The following is a 12,847-nucleotide window of genomic DNA, read 5'->3' as shown; positions in this document are numbered from 1 at the left end:
AGAAGTCATAACTCCAGAAGAAGTGCGTGGCCTCGTGGCTGGGATAGTTGTCCATCAAAACATGCTGGACCACAAAAGTCCTCTATATCACAAGAACAAATACTATAACATTATATGTGGAGGAGAACATACATGTATAGAAGATATTATGATACACTTTAAACTGATCAAATATTTTTTATCTTCTTTTAAAGTTGTCACACCAAGTCGAAGAACTACAGAGTCCGATGAACTTGTATGTAACCCAGGGAAAAGATCGATGGACTGATATGAAACCCGAAGGTATCTACGTTCTCACTTCAGGTCGAAAAACATCAGAGTTGCTATGCAACCAAAGGCACAAAGGAATCTTAAATTCAAACGTAGCCTAGCAAGTAAGCCTTGTCACTAGGATTTAGGGTCAAAGTATAGTCCTCCTATAGATTTTTATATAATTTTGTTGGGTTTAACTTCACACCGACATAATCATAAGTCATTTGGCGACTTTCCAGCTCTTGATGGTACATTGTTTCATCACGGACGGACACCTGGCTAAAACCACCTATGACTTTCAGTGAGCCAGCTGGATGCCTTCGTCACTTGCAGAATTCAACGCCCCGAACAAGGGTTCTTTAACCCATATCGCTGTGGGGCAAGAAATTTGAAGTCAGCGACCTTCAACAATCGGCAAAGGAGGCTCCCGAGTCCCAGTACAGGTGAAGAACACATGATCATGAACAGCTTATATACAGTGGGTTTGGAGATACTAATCAAACAAACATTTATTTGAAATGCCTGATAGCATGTCAGTCTGGCAGCAATAAAGTCAACGCGATAAAAAAAATTATAATGATTACAGTAAAACTGTTAAACATATCTTTCATGGCCAAAACTTCATAGCATTTGACGAATCAATGGTCATATCTCTTCTGAAAATCACCGAAAATGAAGATGTCGAAGATATGCACAACTGGGATTGGCAATGAGCATTTTAATAGAATCTGGTGTTATTCCTCATGATAACGTCGATGAAGTTGCGCAGACAAGGTCACTTTGACAAATCAAGGGCCATTACTCCGTTGAAAATCACTGAACCATAACATGCGGACAATATGCACCATTACCATAACATGCCAACAATATGCACCATTAGGCCTTACACTAATCAATCCTTGTAAAGTTGGATGATAATCGCCCATAATATCTTTCACAAGACATGTGGAGACAATTACATCTAGCTTGTCGTTCACATGCAAGAGCTAAACCATTTTGTGCGCATGCGTATTGCTGGATATCATGGCACAAACGAATCTCAGACTACACCGTGTTAGTGGGCGTGAGAAGTGTTGCACTTTTTATCAAATCTCACGAACATACTCAGTCAAACTGCTTTTCATTTTGCTTTGCTGCATTCTTTGATAGCATATATTTGTCTAATAGGTCATTTATAAACAATAATATCATTGTGAAATAATCATCGAATATTTGTGCATGTACTTGTAGAAGTATGAAATATAAAACTGTGCATGTACTTGTTATTCCAGCATATACTGAGAAACACTGTTACATATTGAGCATGCAATGCGCAGGTAGTAAACAAAAACTGAAAAGCAAACATAACATTATAAATATACACAACTTAATCTGGTTATTAAATGTACACAAAATTAATTAAAATGGTAAAAAAACATCTTAGTCGTAGTTTGTGAAATGAAAGGCAATAACAATTATAGTATAAACCTTACATGTTAAAAATAATAACAAAATAATAATATGTATCTGTTGAAAATTAGAAATAACTAATAATGCTTAGATGAAATATGTTTTTATTATACAGAAATAAGGTCAGTTATTCGGTCAAAAGTGTGTTTTAGTGGTCTAGATTAAAGAAATCCAAAGTAATAGATATTTTGCACACTTATGTGCAGAACAAAGGCTTTAACCAAAATTTCGCGCTGAAGAATGCATGCATACTGCATGTAAAAATATGCTTTCCATCTGTATATTTCAACGGCAAGTTTTGCAGGATCGAAAACGAAATTAGGGATTTTTTGGATACGGACGTAAGCAAACATGCGTGCTAAAATGATAATAGAACTCAACTAATTAGTATTTCCCTCGGAGTTAGTCAAACCCATATTTTTTTTTACATTTTTCTTATTGATAGAACTTGTCTCGATAGCCTAGTGGTAGAGCGTCCGCTTCGAGTGCAGGAAGGCGTGAGTTCGATTCTCGGCCGCGTCATACAAAAACCCCCCTTTGCTTGGCACTCAGCATTAAAAGGGAAACTGGATTCTCTTCTCTCATAGCATCGTGGCGATGGATTCCAGTGGCAATGAGGTGTTGAGAGTGTTTAATGTAAGTTATAGAACTTGCTTCACCAGTTCGTATAAACTAATGGAACTTGCATGAAAAATAAGTGTAGAAAAAAGTGATGCTCTATAAAGGTAGGTAAAAAAAGACCTTAAGTGGGTAGTTTTTATATGAAACAATGATTAGTGTTAGTAAACTTCATCTGCTAGAGTTAAAATAAGACATTTTTGTTTCATGTATTTACAAGCACCTATCGCTACAAAGTGTTCAGTATAAAGTGGTAATGTATTTCATGGTCAGTCTTGTCTTGCTGCGTACCTTCACACTTAGTTCAGTATCTCCAAACACAAATGTAACATCAGCCCTGCCATCGTTAGAAATGTTTCCCTCTTTATCAAGAAGGACTTCGCCGAGAAGAGAACATCCCTTTCCCGTCACGTAATCTGGATCGCGTTCGGTTGATTTATAAATGAATAGACCTTTCTTCTGAACATTGATTTCATTGAGAAAATCTCTTTTTATTTCTTGGCCAACTTTGACTTCTTCATCAACATGCACTAGTACATCAAATATATCATCAACCATCTCTTTTTCACCAATCTTGACCATTTTCTCTATTGGATGGATGTTTGCATTGAAATTCTCCATCACTCTTACACCGTATGTGTAGGTCATGACACGAGCAATAATGCAATCAGGAGTATGTCCAAACAGAACGGTTCCGTTAAGAACAACTACATCCGCATCTTTTGGTGTGATGATTTGTAAACCTGTTATCTGTTTTTGCAATTCATCTCTAACAATTTCACTTTTTCCGAATCCACCAAGAACTATCATAGTCTTAACAGACTGCATACCCGGTTCACCGGTTATGTTCTTAACAAAGGAAATAATGTTTCCCAGTGGGGAAGAAAACAACTCCTTGATAACAGATTTATCAACTTTTAGCACACTGCTAGTTAAATTATATGATATTCTCTCACTAAACCCCATTGCAGCGATCTTTTCTCTCAAAGTTGTTTGTTCAACTTTACTATTATAAATGTCAACCAGCGATGCCAGACCATAAAAATTAATATTACCATCACCTTTTGCCGCTAAGTGTCGTTTCTTCTGCTCGAATTCCTTCTCCAGTTCTAGAAAGTCAGCCATGTTATCTTTTTTGAAACGCTCCATTACGGGTCGGCTAAACAAATTGGTCAGTAACTGCAAGAAATTGTTGTTAACAGTGTTTCCTCCCCATGGTCCACCACTGGCTTTGTGTACCACTTTCAAAGTGGTCTTATCCTGCTCCTGCTGTATTTCCTGAACAGAACTTTCTACAATACCACCTAAAATTCAAACAAATTGTTTATATACATAATAGATCTCTAGGTGTCAGTGTAAATTAAATTTTTAATCTAAAATTTAAACCTTATATATATATTCCCAAAACAGAAAACTTCATTTCATAAATGCAGGGTACTTTTTCAAGAAGTTTTAAAGTTAAATCTCGTTGAATATCTAAGCGTTTCAAATTAAAAGGAAACTCTTTTATGCCTTGCCTCTGATCCAGTCATTGAAAAAAATTTAATTTTGAGGTGATTGTGTTATTAACTTTTGATATAATATGAAGCTGGCTTATTGCAATAAGCACATACTCAGTTATTGATCAGAAATTATAATGATTACCAACAGACAGAGATACGACCAGTCTACTTCAGCAAAAACACAATTTACACCAAAGTTACATGAAATAATCGAGATAAATAATATTTAAAGCAAAGTTCTATTTTTTATCTTTACCGTCTAACTATAATTTAACGTTCTTTTTGAAATTTTGGTGTCTAATTTTAAAAGATGTTTCGGAACGACGACATTTTCTTAATTTCCTCTTGCGAAGGACGTCAGTGCAGTCTCACAGAAAGGGCCTATCTTGATATGACACCAATGTTTTTATACAAAAAAACAACGATTCTTTCTATAAAAACATATGTTGAATATAAATATTCTGAGGTTACCGTCTACAACACATTAAAACTTTGTAAACACATGTAAAACACTGTCACTACAATAGTATGGCATTTTCAACACACCTCCAAGGTCCAGTACCATAAACCGTGCCCCAGGTTTAGAAAGAGCTGCTTCTTTGCCAGCCATCACAGTCTGCCATCCAATAAAAGCTTCCTCGGACTCTAGGGCAAGCTTTAGATTAGAATTCCATATACCTGCCTAAAAGTAGAATGTTGCAGAATTCATATGTTACTAATCAAGGTGTTATTAAATTTGAGAAAGATAAACAGAAAAACCGTAAAACCGACATTGAGATAAAACGAAGGATGGATATCCGGATATGACCTCGGTCACATTAAACAGCTCCACACTTCTAAACGGTTAACAAATCAAGTATCTGGTTACCTCATGGATAAAAAAACAACACCAAATACATCAGATCGCATTCGTGTTCTTTTTATTCTAAATTTGTCATTTTGTATTGCATTTGTATTTATTAAAAGTCAAATGAGCCGTGCCATGAGAAAACCAACATAGTGGCTTTGCGACCAGCATGGATCCAGACCAGCCTGCGCATCCGCGCAGTCTGGTCAGGATCCATGCTGTTCGCTAACAGTTTCTCTAATTCCAATAGGCTTTGACAGCGAACAGCATGGATCCTGACCAGACTGCGCGGATGCGCAGGCTGGTCTGGATCCATGCTGGTCGCAAAGCCACTATGTTGGTTTTCTCATGGCACGGCTCAAATGCATATTAATGCCTTAAATGACGAAGAGGAGTTAATCCTAAGTTTAAGTATATAGTAAGCAAACCCGATACCATCCATTTAATCCTTTTGCTTCTCCGAACATTCCGTGAGCATGTTAAAAGATCCATTCCTTGTACAGAGTTTCGGACAACAACGGACTGAAGTTTGTAAATTAGTAACAAACGGAACACTTCAGAAACAAGATTATTCTCCAAAATTAAAAGAAATGTTAGGATCAAGATATTATTGGAAGCAGTATCTACAGGTCATCTAAAAGAGATTATTGGAGTAACTTAACGTTTAGCCTGCTGACGGCAAGTGATTTAGATCAGATCAAGAGACTGATTTAAAACTTAAAACACTAATACAATTGTCTGTAACCAGTGAAATATTAAATTCCATTCACAGTGTATCTAATGCCAATTATGCATTGAACTATACATTTAAAACCTGGGACAGCTCCAAAGTACAAATTTATTATAGCCATTAAAGTGTGACATTTTTAATTTGTTTACCAAAATATCAAACAGAATGGTATCTTTTGACATCTTTTTATCAATTTAACAATTTGCCACTGATAGTGATGTTAAAGACCTTACGGCAGCTAGCTTTTACGTGCCATGTCAAATTAGGCTGTTAGGGAGCCATTAAAAAGGTACTTGACTTTCTCTCACAATAAAAATGCTCAGGAACGCTGTACTTCAATTTAGAATATTTTGTGTCTTTTTTTTCACCCAATCTTTCCATACATGTACGTCTACTTCCATAAAGTTAGGGACTCAAGTATTCATACAAATTAATCCCTAGTTGGTAGATTCAATTCATTACAAATGGTTGCGTGTAAACGTTCACAGCTAAGAGTTAATGTAAGAGCTTTTTTCCCATTTCATTGTTTGCCAATGCCATGACATTATATTCAAGATAAGGCCATCATCGTATGGCCATCATAGTCTTGTTTAAACAATGCTTCAAGTGGTCAACATCTCCTATGATATAACGATAACCGTTTTAGAGTGTCAACGTATGATTTATCAATAGTATCGTGTTACACTGGATAGTACAAGGGGGTGATTCAATAAAATTTGTCATTGATCTTCGTACGCCTAAATTACAAATTTTCAGCCCATCTCTTCAAGCTATTCTACACTTGTGGAGTCTTGCTATCCATTACCTAAAAATCTAGGCTAAACTTTGTAAGGTAGTGTATTCTATTTCTAAACTGTTGAGACACAGAAAATTTGTAGAACCACGAACACTTATAAGGGCAAAGCGTGTACCTGCAAGCATTATACTTAGTAAGGAAAATAGAAAAAAGACACATTTACTCGGAACTTTATTTTGATAACATTTTGAAAGCTGTAATTCATTTTTTTAGAACTTGCCTGTGATGGTTTTAGCCTCTTTGCAATAAATCTTTACAACCTTGCCATTAGAATTGACGAAAATGGCATTTAATACCTTCTAAGTTCTATTAGTATTTTTTGTTGGTGTTACTGTCTTGAAGACTATTTTGACCCCATTGTCTCTACAGCATTACCATGGATACAGAACAGTTCAGCAAATATTTGTTTCCGAGATACCAGTAAGTAAACTCGGGCTTTAACGTTAACACTGTTTCCACTTTTTCTTCACGTTTCATATCAGCCAAATATAGCCAGCGTATATAAGTATGTATAATGCACCAAGGGGTGAATTAATCAATTGTAAATAGATTAAATTAAAATTTCACAGTTATATTGTGTAAGCACCCGCTATTAAGACCATATATCTTCCCAATGGTATATTTCAAAGATAGTGACAGAATTTATTGAATCACCCTCTTATGTCTTTTTTACTTATGGTGGTAACGAGATATACTCACTTCTACTGCTGCCTTCCGCATAAACGATTTGGCCGTGTCACCCCAGATTGCAGGCACTGTAAGAACATATCTAATATCATTTTCTTCCAAACCAGGAAATTGTTTGGTTACTTTGTTCAAAAAGTGATTCTTCAAGAAGCGGATCGACATAGTAAATATCGATATTGCGGGCACAGACACACCATTAATATCTTCTACTGTTGTTGATCGTGTTATTTTCTGTAAAATAAAGAAAGAAAAAACACATCAATTAAAGCTACAGCTATGCTGAAGTAGTATGTTATTTCTCTCAAAACATTTTCCAAGGGGGCTCCATCGTCCGGCAGTTAATGTCGCTGACCTCGAATCACTTGCTCCTCCCACAGGGCGTAGAATTCTTCATGTGAGGAAGCCATCCAGCTGGATTAGGGAAGGTCCGTGGTTCTACCCAGGTGCCCGCCGGTGATGGTGCCCGCCGGTGATGAAATAACGGAGGGGCACCTGGAGTACTCCTCCATCATCAAAGCTGGAAAGTCCCCATATGACATGTATTTGTGTCGGTGTGTCGTTAACCACCTCCCCCCTAACAACACCCTCCCTCCCCCCACCCCACCCCACCCCGCTGCCAAAGAAAAACAACAAAAATAAAATTAAAACAGAAAAAAAGACATTACGTGAAGTATGTTGTTTTGTCAGGGCCGTCGTTGTTTTGCATTTCGGCCAGTAGTTTTTGGTAGGATCGGTAGAAGTGCAATAATACGATGCTTCTATCCGATGGTGTAATGATACGATTTGAAAAATCATAAAAACGAGGCAAGAGAATGAATGATAAATACTGCACGTTGGGACTGTGTTACCGCATCGTATTATCACACAACTGCCGTTCAACCTATGGTACATGTATTACGATGAAAGTAACATCGCGCTTTATCAATGATACGAAGCAGAAACGCGATAATACGATGCAAAAGTGCTATGTAAATATCTCTTTGCATCATGCATCGCATTATCTTTGCGTCTTAGAATCGATCTAACGTACTGTCGCCCTTACCAGTCTACGGGGCGAAACATCAATGACTCCAGCATAACACTTTACAAAAGAATAAACATATATGTTTGTTTAAGGTAGTTCTGCACGTTAGGATCGAAATTATTTCTACAACGTAGATTCTGTTTGAACTATGATTTTTCAAAACTTCAGAATATTCTTAGAAAATCAAGCAAATAAAAAAGATAGGGTCGTGTACTTGATTGTTTGCTAGACTGATTTGGGAAATTTGAATCTCACGCAATTTTTTTATAATGGGAGTTCATGGGAAAGCTTTCATAACATTTTCGCGAATAGAAATGTTTCTACATTGAAGATTTTAATGAAACTTCTCTCAGTTGTAAATAAACGTATGGCCTATGTTGTGAAATACAATGTATAAATCCGTGTACTTATGTTGGAGATATTTAATTAAAGTGAACCGGACATTTCACGCTAATTTTAAGATATTATTTTGAATTATTTAATGTGTCAGATGTTTTAATATCATATTTAACTTTATAAAGACAGTAACTGTGTCATTGTAATAAATTTACCCAAACGTTGCCATTAATTAATTCTTAAACTGATTTTCATTTCCGTACGCCGAATCTAGGCTTTATTCTATGTTTTCCAGATAAATGACTTTACGCAGTCACTTCCGGTTTATCAAACGTGCAGAACTACCTTAAGATATACGAGAATTTAATTAAATAATTTAAAACAAAAGACTGACACTGTGTATTATTATGCAACAATGTCACTGTTTGCACGTGATAATGATTACGTCATTGCATGAAACATTACAGACAAAACATGCCAAAATATTTGATAATGTCACAGATGAAGATAAGTGTCGTTGATATCGTGCTAGAATCGAAATAATATATCTAACAGTGCAGTAATTTTTTTCCTGGGATAAAATCATTGTTTTTCGTTAAGATGCATATTATTATCACGCGGGCTGCTTTCTCACAATGATTTTATTCAACGACAAGTCAATGTTTGGAATACATTATTTCTTAAATAAGTTACGAAACATCCTATCAAAGTCGTTGGTATAAATCTCAGCCTTTTTGTTGTTGGCTGTTAAACATTACAGATGCGGTTACCGTGTCATTTTGAAGAACCATCTTGAAACCTCTAAAAAGAAGCCACTCATTGTTGCTGAAGTCCTCTGCAAGCTCCTGGTACTTATTTTCTGCTTGAGTACCAAATGAATGGAATTCTCTACGCGGTGTGAGGAGGACACTGCTAAGTGTCTTCGGTGATTGGTGATCCAAGTCTGCATAAGTTATATTCAGAGAATCGTTTCGGAAGGAAAATGCGTAGCCGCTGTACGATGTTCCAATATCAAATGCTACCACCAGTGAATACGCTGAGCCTGCTGTTGTGAAATCTACGAAAGACAAAAGTATAACATGACTGTTGTTGGAAATAATAACGAGTTACAACATACGCCTAATTTACACTAAATAAGTCAAACATATCAGTTTGTGCTGATAAGCATGTGTCTACTTATACACAATGAATTTCGATTAAACCTACACTTTTCTGGTGGGTATTCAGTCTCGCTATCAAATCATAGTTTTGTTATAAAGCTTGCCTCCACATACAATTTAATTTTAGACTGCAAAGTATATTAAATATCCTTTAATCTGTATCATTTTAGAACATTTTGTTTTTAATGCTGAACTGTGTAATTTATACATTTCAGTTGTGTTGTGGAACTGATGCGCTTTAGATGTTTCTACATACAGACTGCGCTAATACATGTATTTGTTTTAGTTATTTAAACATATTTAATAACGTGTACGGCTGCTATTATTTTTCTAGTGTTCAACTTGTCCTTTTAAAATGAACAAGTCAAAAAAAGATAGTTTTAGGGAACCCTAAATTAGCTAACTAACTAATAAAGTCATATTTACAATTACGTAATGCTATGGCGGCATTATGTTTCTGACAGCAGGAAGCTTAGCATAGAAAGTGACAGTGAGCATTTCCTCATTGAATGACTATTTGGTAGTCAGTTGTGCAGTGGTAAGCAGGTTGGACAACAACGGTCCAAAGGTCCGGGTTCGATTCCCGGTCGCGACTGATTTCCCGACTTGTGTTCAGTGCTTGGTGAATTGCTTAAATTGGTACTGTTTCCAGCAGTATCAGCCTACACTTAATGTTGTGTGTGTGTGATGGGGGGGGGGGGGGGGAGCAAATATAACGCCTGCCGTTGACTCGACTTCAAATAAGTTGTTCCATCCATTCTTGTTTGGGACTTTCGTCTACTACCCACGTTAAACAAGAAACTTTACATTTTTTAAAAAGAAAACAGCTAATCAGTTGGATGGCGTTAAACTTTAATAAAATTGATAATTCAGATTATTTGTTTAAGATTTAGTCCTCAAACAATATTATTTTCATAAAAAAGTATTTCTTTACAGGTACATATCCAGTGTCAGATTAACTTATCAAATAACTTCAATCTCTGTCTTAATTCGACATGTTGTACTTGAAATTTATATACCCAAAATGCACTAAACTTAGATGCACGTAAAACTAAATCTTTAACTTACTACATTTTCATTCATAAGAACTAATAATTTAATGTTGTAAGCTTGTCGCCAATACAATTAAGGGTTGATCAACATGGAACATCATTAATATATCAGTTTTGAAAAAGACATCGCATCTACAACAATTTAAACTTTAAAATGCAAAATGAATGCAATATCTCATGTCCGTATATTGTTCTATATAGCAACTGAAAAGTCCTTCAAAACCCGTATAATTATATGCTGATCTTTGCACAGCAATAAAGCTGAAGTGTGTAAAGTAGCAGACAGACAGGAATATTAACATTATCTGTCAAAATTCATTTAAATGTCACAAATTTCATTTTATATTTCATGCCATACTTTGGCTATTATTTTCAATAAATAACTTGAGACGAATGATTCATGTGATGTAATAATAATCGTAAGATAAGATAAGATAAGATCTTCTGAAAACACAGAAATACAGATGCCTATCCAGAGAGTAAACATTAATGAAATGGAAGTTTAAGTAGGTTGAAAATATTTATCAATGAAAAAAAGGCAGGAGGAATAGAATATTTGCTGATTGTTTTCTGAAGCTGGTCACCGAGAAGTTTAACCCCTAAGCTAAGCCTCGCATGGATAAAATTTTCTCCGACTTGGATAAACTTAAATTCGGAAAACATATCCTAATATTCTCTGTGTGTATATTTTTTCTTTATCCTGAGTAAATTTGAAAATATCTTTTAACGTGACGACATTTACGCAACTGTACCAATGTTTCAGGCACGCGATATGAAACGTGGATGTCAAATGGTAAATATTTTATTGAGGTTCCATTATAACTAAACAGGGTTAAAAATGAATAATTAAAGCAATTTGAATGGTTTAGACGAGACTTTAATACATTAATGAAAACCTTGTTTATCTTTTTGTATTCAGCTTAGCGACAATACCGTAACTGACCAAAAGCAGAGATATTCTAACAATGGCGACACTTGTTTTATTTTGGAACAGGAAATATGTGTGACTTCTCATTGTCTTAATTAGATCGTTTTCTGTCCTATGATTATTGTTTCAACTAAACAATTTGATAAAAGTGTTTTTCAAAAACTATTTTTCTTGTGTTTATGCACGTAATAATAGTGTCCAGGCTTTTATGCAATCTGTGCGTTACACCATATCTTCAGACAGCCAACATGGTTTCTGCAAAAGGCGTTCCTGTGACACCCAACTTATCTCCACCATCAAAGGTCTCGCCAAAGGCATCCATCAGTATAAAAATATATACAACTTTTAAATACAAATAACAAAGCTTTTAGAAATGCACCTTTAAATGTTGAATTCTAATTTTTCATGTTCATTCTCCATCTGATTATCATTATATTTGTTTAATTATATTCATTTTGTAATCATTGTTTGTAATATGTCCTTTTTCATGTATATTTTCACGTTGGCATTATATATGTGAACAATGTGACTTGTAGACGTTATAAGTCTGAATAAAGAATCTGTTCTGTTCTGTTCTGTTCTGGCTTTCCTTTTGAATAAAGATAGGCAGTTAATGACAATCAAAAAAAGACGTTTAATGTTTGACTATTCTTTTCTAAAACTGCAAATGTGTAGATAGTTTACTGATGAAATATAATCAAATCTCTAATAAACAACGGATATTATTATTATTATTATTATTATTATTATTAATATTATTTTGATTATTATTTTATTAATTTATTCAACGAGTTTAATCATGTCAAAGTGGAAAGACACAAACGTAATATTCTTTCTATCAAATGTTTGCTTTTTCTGCTGAAACATAAAAATAATCTTTTTTTCATCTATTATAGTCTAAATCAACTTGACGAACGTCTCCAAAATAATTCATTTGATCGCACGACGTCAAATATGTTATAAAAATAATTTTCCATTTCTATTATATGATAAACGACACACTCAGGATGTGCAAACAAAGAATGCTACTAACCTAGACAGCCCAGCATAAATCCCGCAAGAAACAAACAATTTGAATATCCCATGTTTATGCTGTTGTCACTAAAAGCAGGAGAACTAACTTATTTAAGAGTTAGTTTAAGATATAAACCGTGCGCGTAAAAAACGCAACTGTATACGAATGCGCACGCATGTGAAAGTATTAACAACACAGCTTGTATCTTGTTCTAATGCAAATTAAGATAGTTTGATGTCATTGATACCAGTTTTGATACCCTTACCTATTATCTTTTATTGTAGTCTTTTTGGTATTTTCTACAGTTGAGTTAAATATTATCTCCGTAAGAAAAATAAAGTTGGCAAAAAAGGAAAAATAAATTAAAATGATAGTCGTAAAATATTGTTTTCACTAAAATTTTTTTCTAAATATTACATCGGTATGGGATACACAGCACCCTAACCCTGTT

General features: G+C 34.9%; 1 protein-coding gene across 1 annotated transcript; it reads right to left on the bottom strand.

Moving 5' to 3' along the window:
* Positions 1–2,503: 2,503 nt before the first annotated feature.
* On the bottom strand, positions 2,504–12,569 carry LOC123541228 (heat shock 70 kDa protein 12B-like). Its single transcript, XM_045326646.2, has 5 exons — positions 12,415–12,569; positions 9,012–9,298; positions 6,894–7,112; positions 4,368–4,503; positions 2,504–3,623 (listed from the first exon to the last, which is right to left on the bottom strand). Exons 1-5 carry the CDS (start codon positions 12,464–12,466, stop codon positions 2,560–2,562), a joined length of 1,758 nt encoding a protein of 585 aa, XP_045182581.2. The 5' UTR covers positions 12,467–12,569; the 3' UTR covers positions 2,504–2,559.
* Between the last annotated feature and the right edge of the window lie 278 nt (positions 12,570–12,847).

The sequence above is a fragment of the Mercenaria mercenaria genome, chromosome 16, assembly GCF_021730395.1.
Source record: "Mercenaria mercenaria strain notata chromosome 16, MADL_Memer_1, whole genome shotgun sequence".
Taxonomy (NCBI): domain Eukaryota; kingdom Metazoa; phylum Mollusca; class Bivalvia; order Venerida; family Veneridae; genus Mercenaria; species Mercenaria mercenaria.
This window is presented reverse-complemented; position numbering and strand designations above follow the sequence as displayed.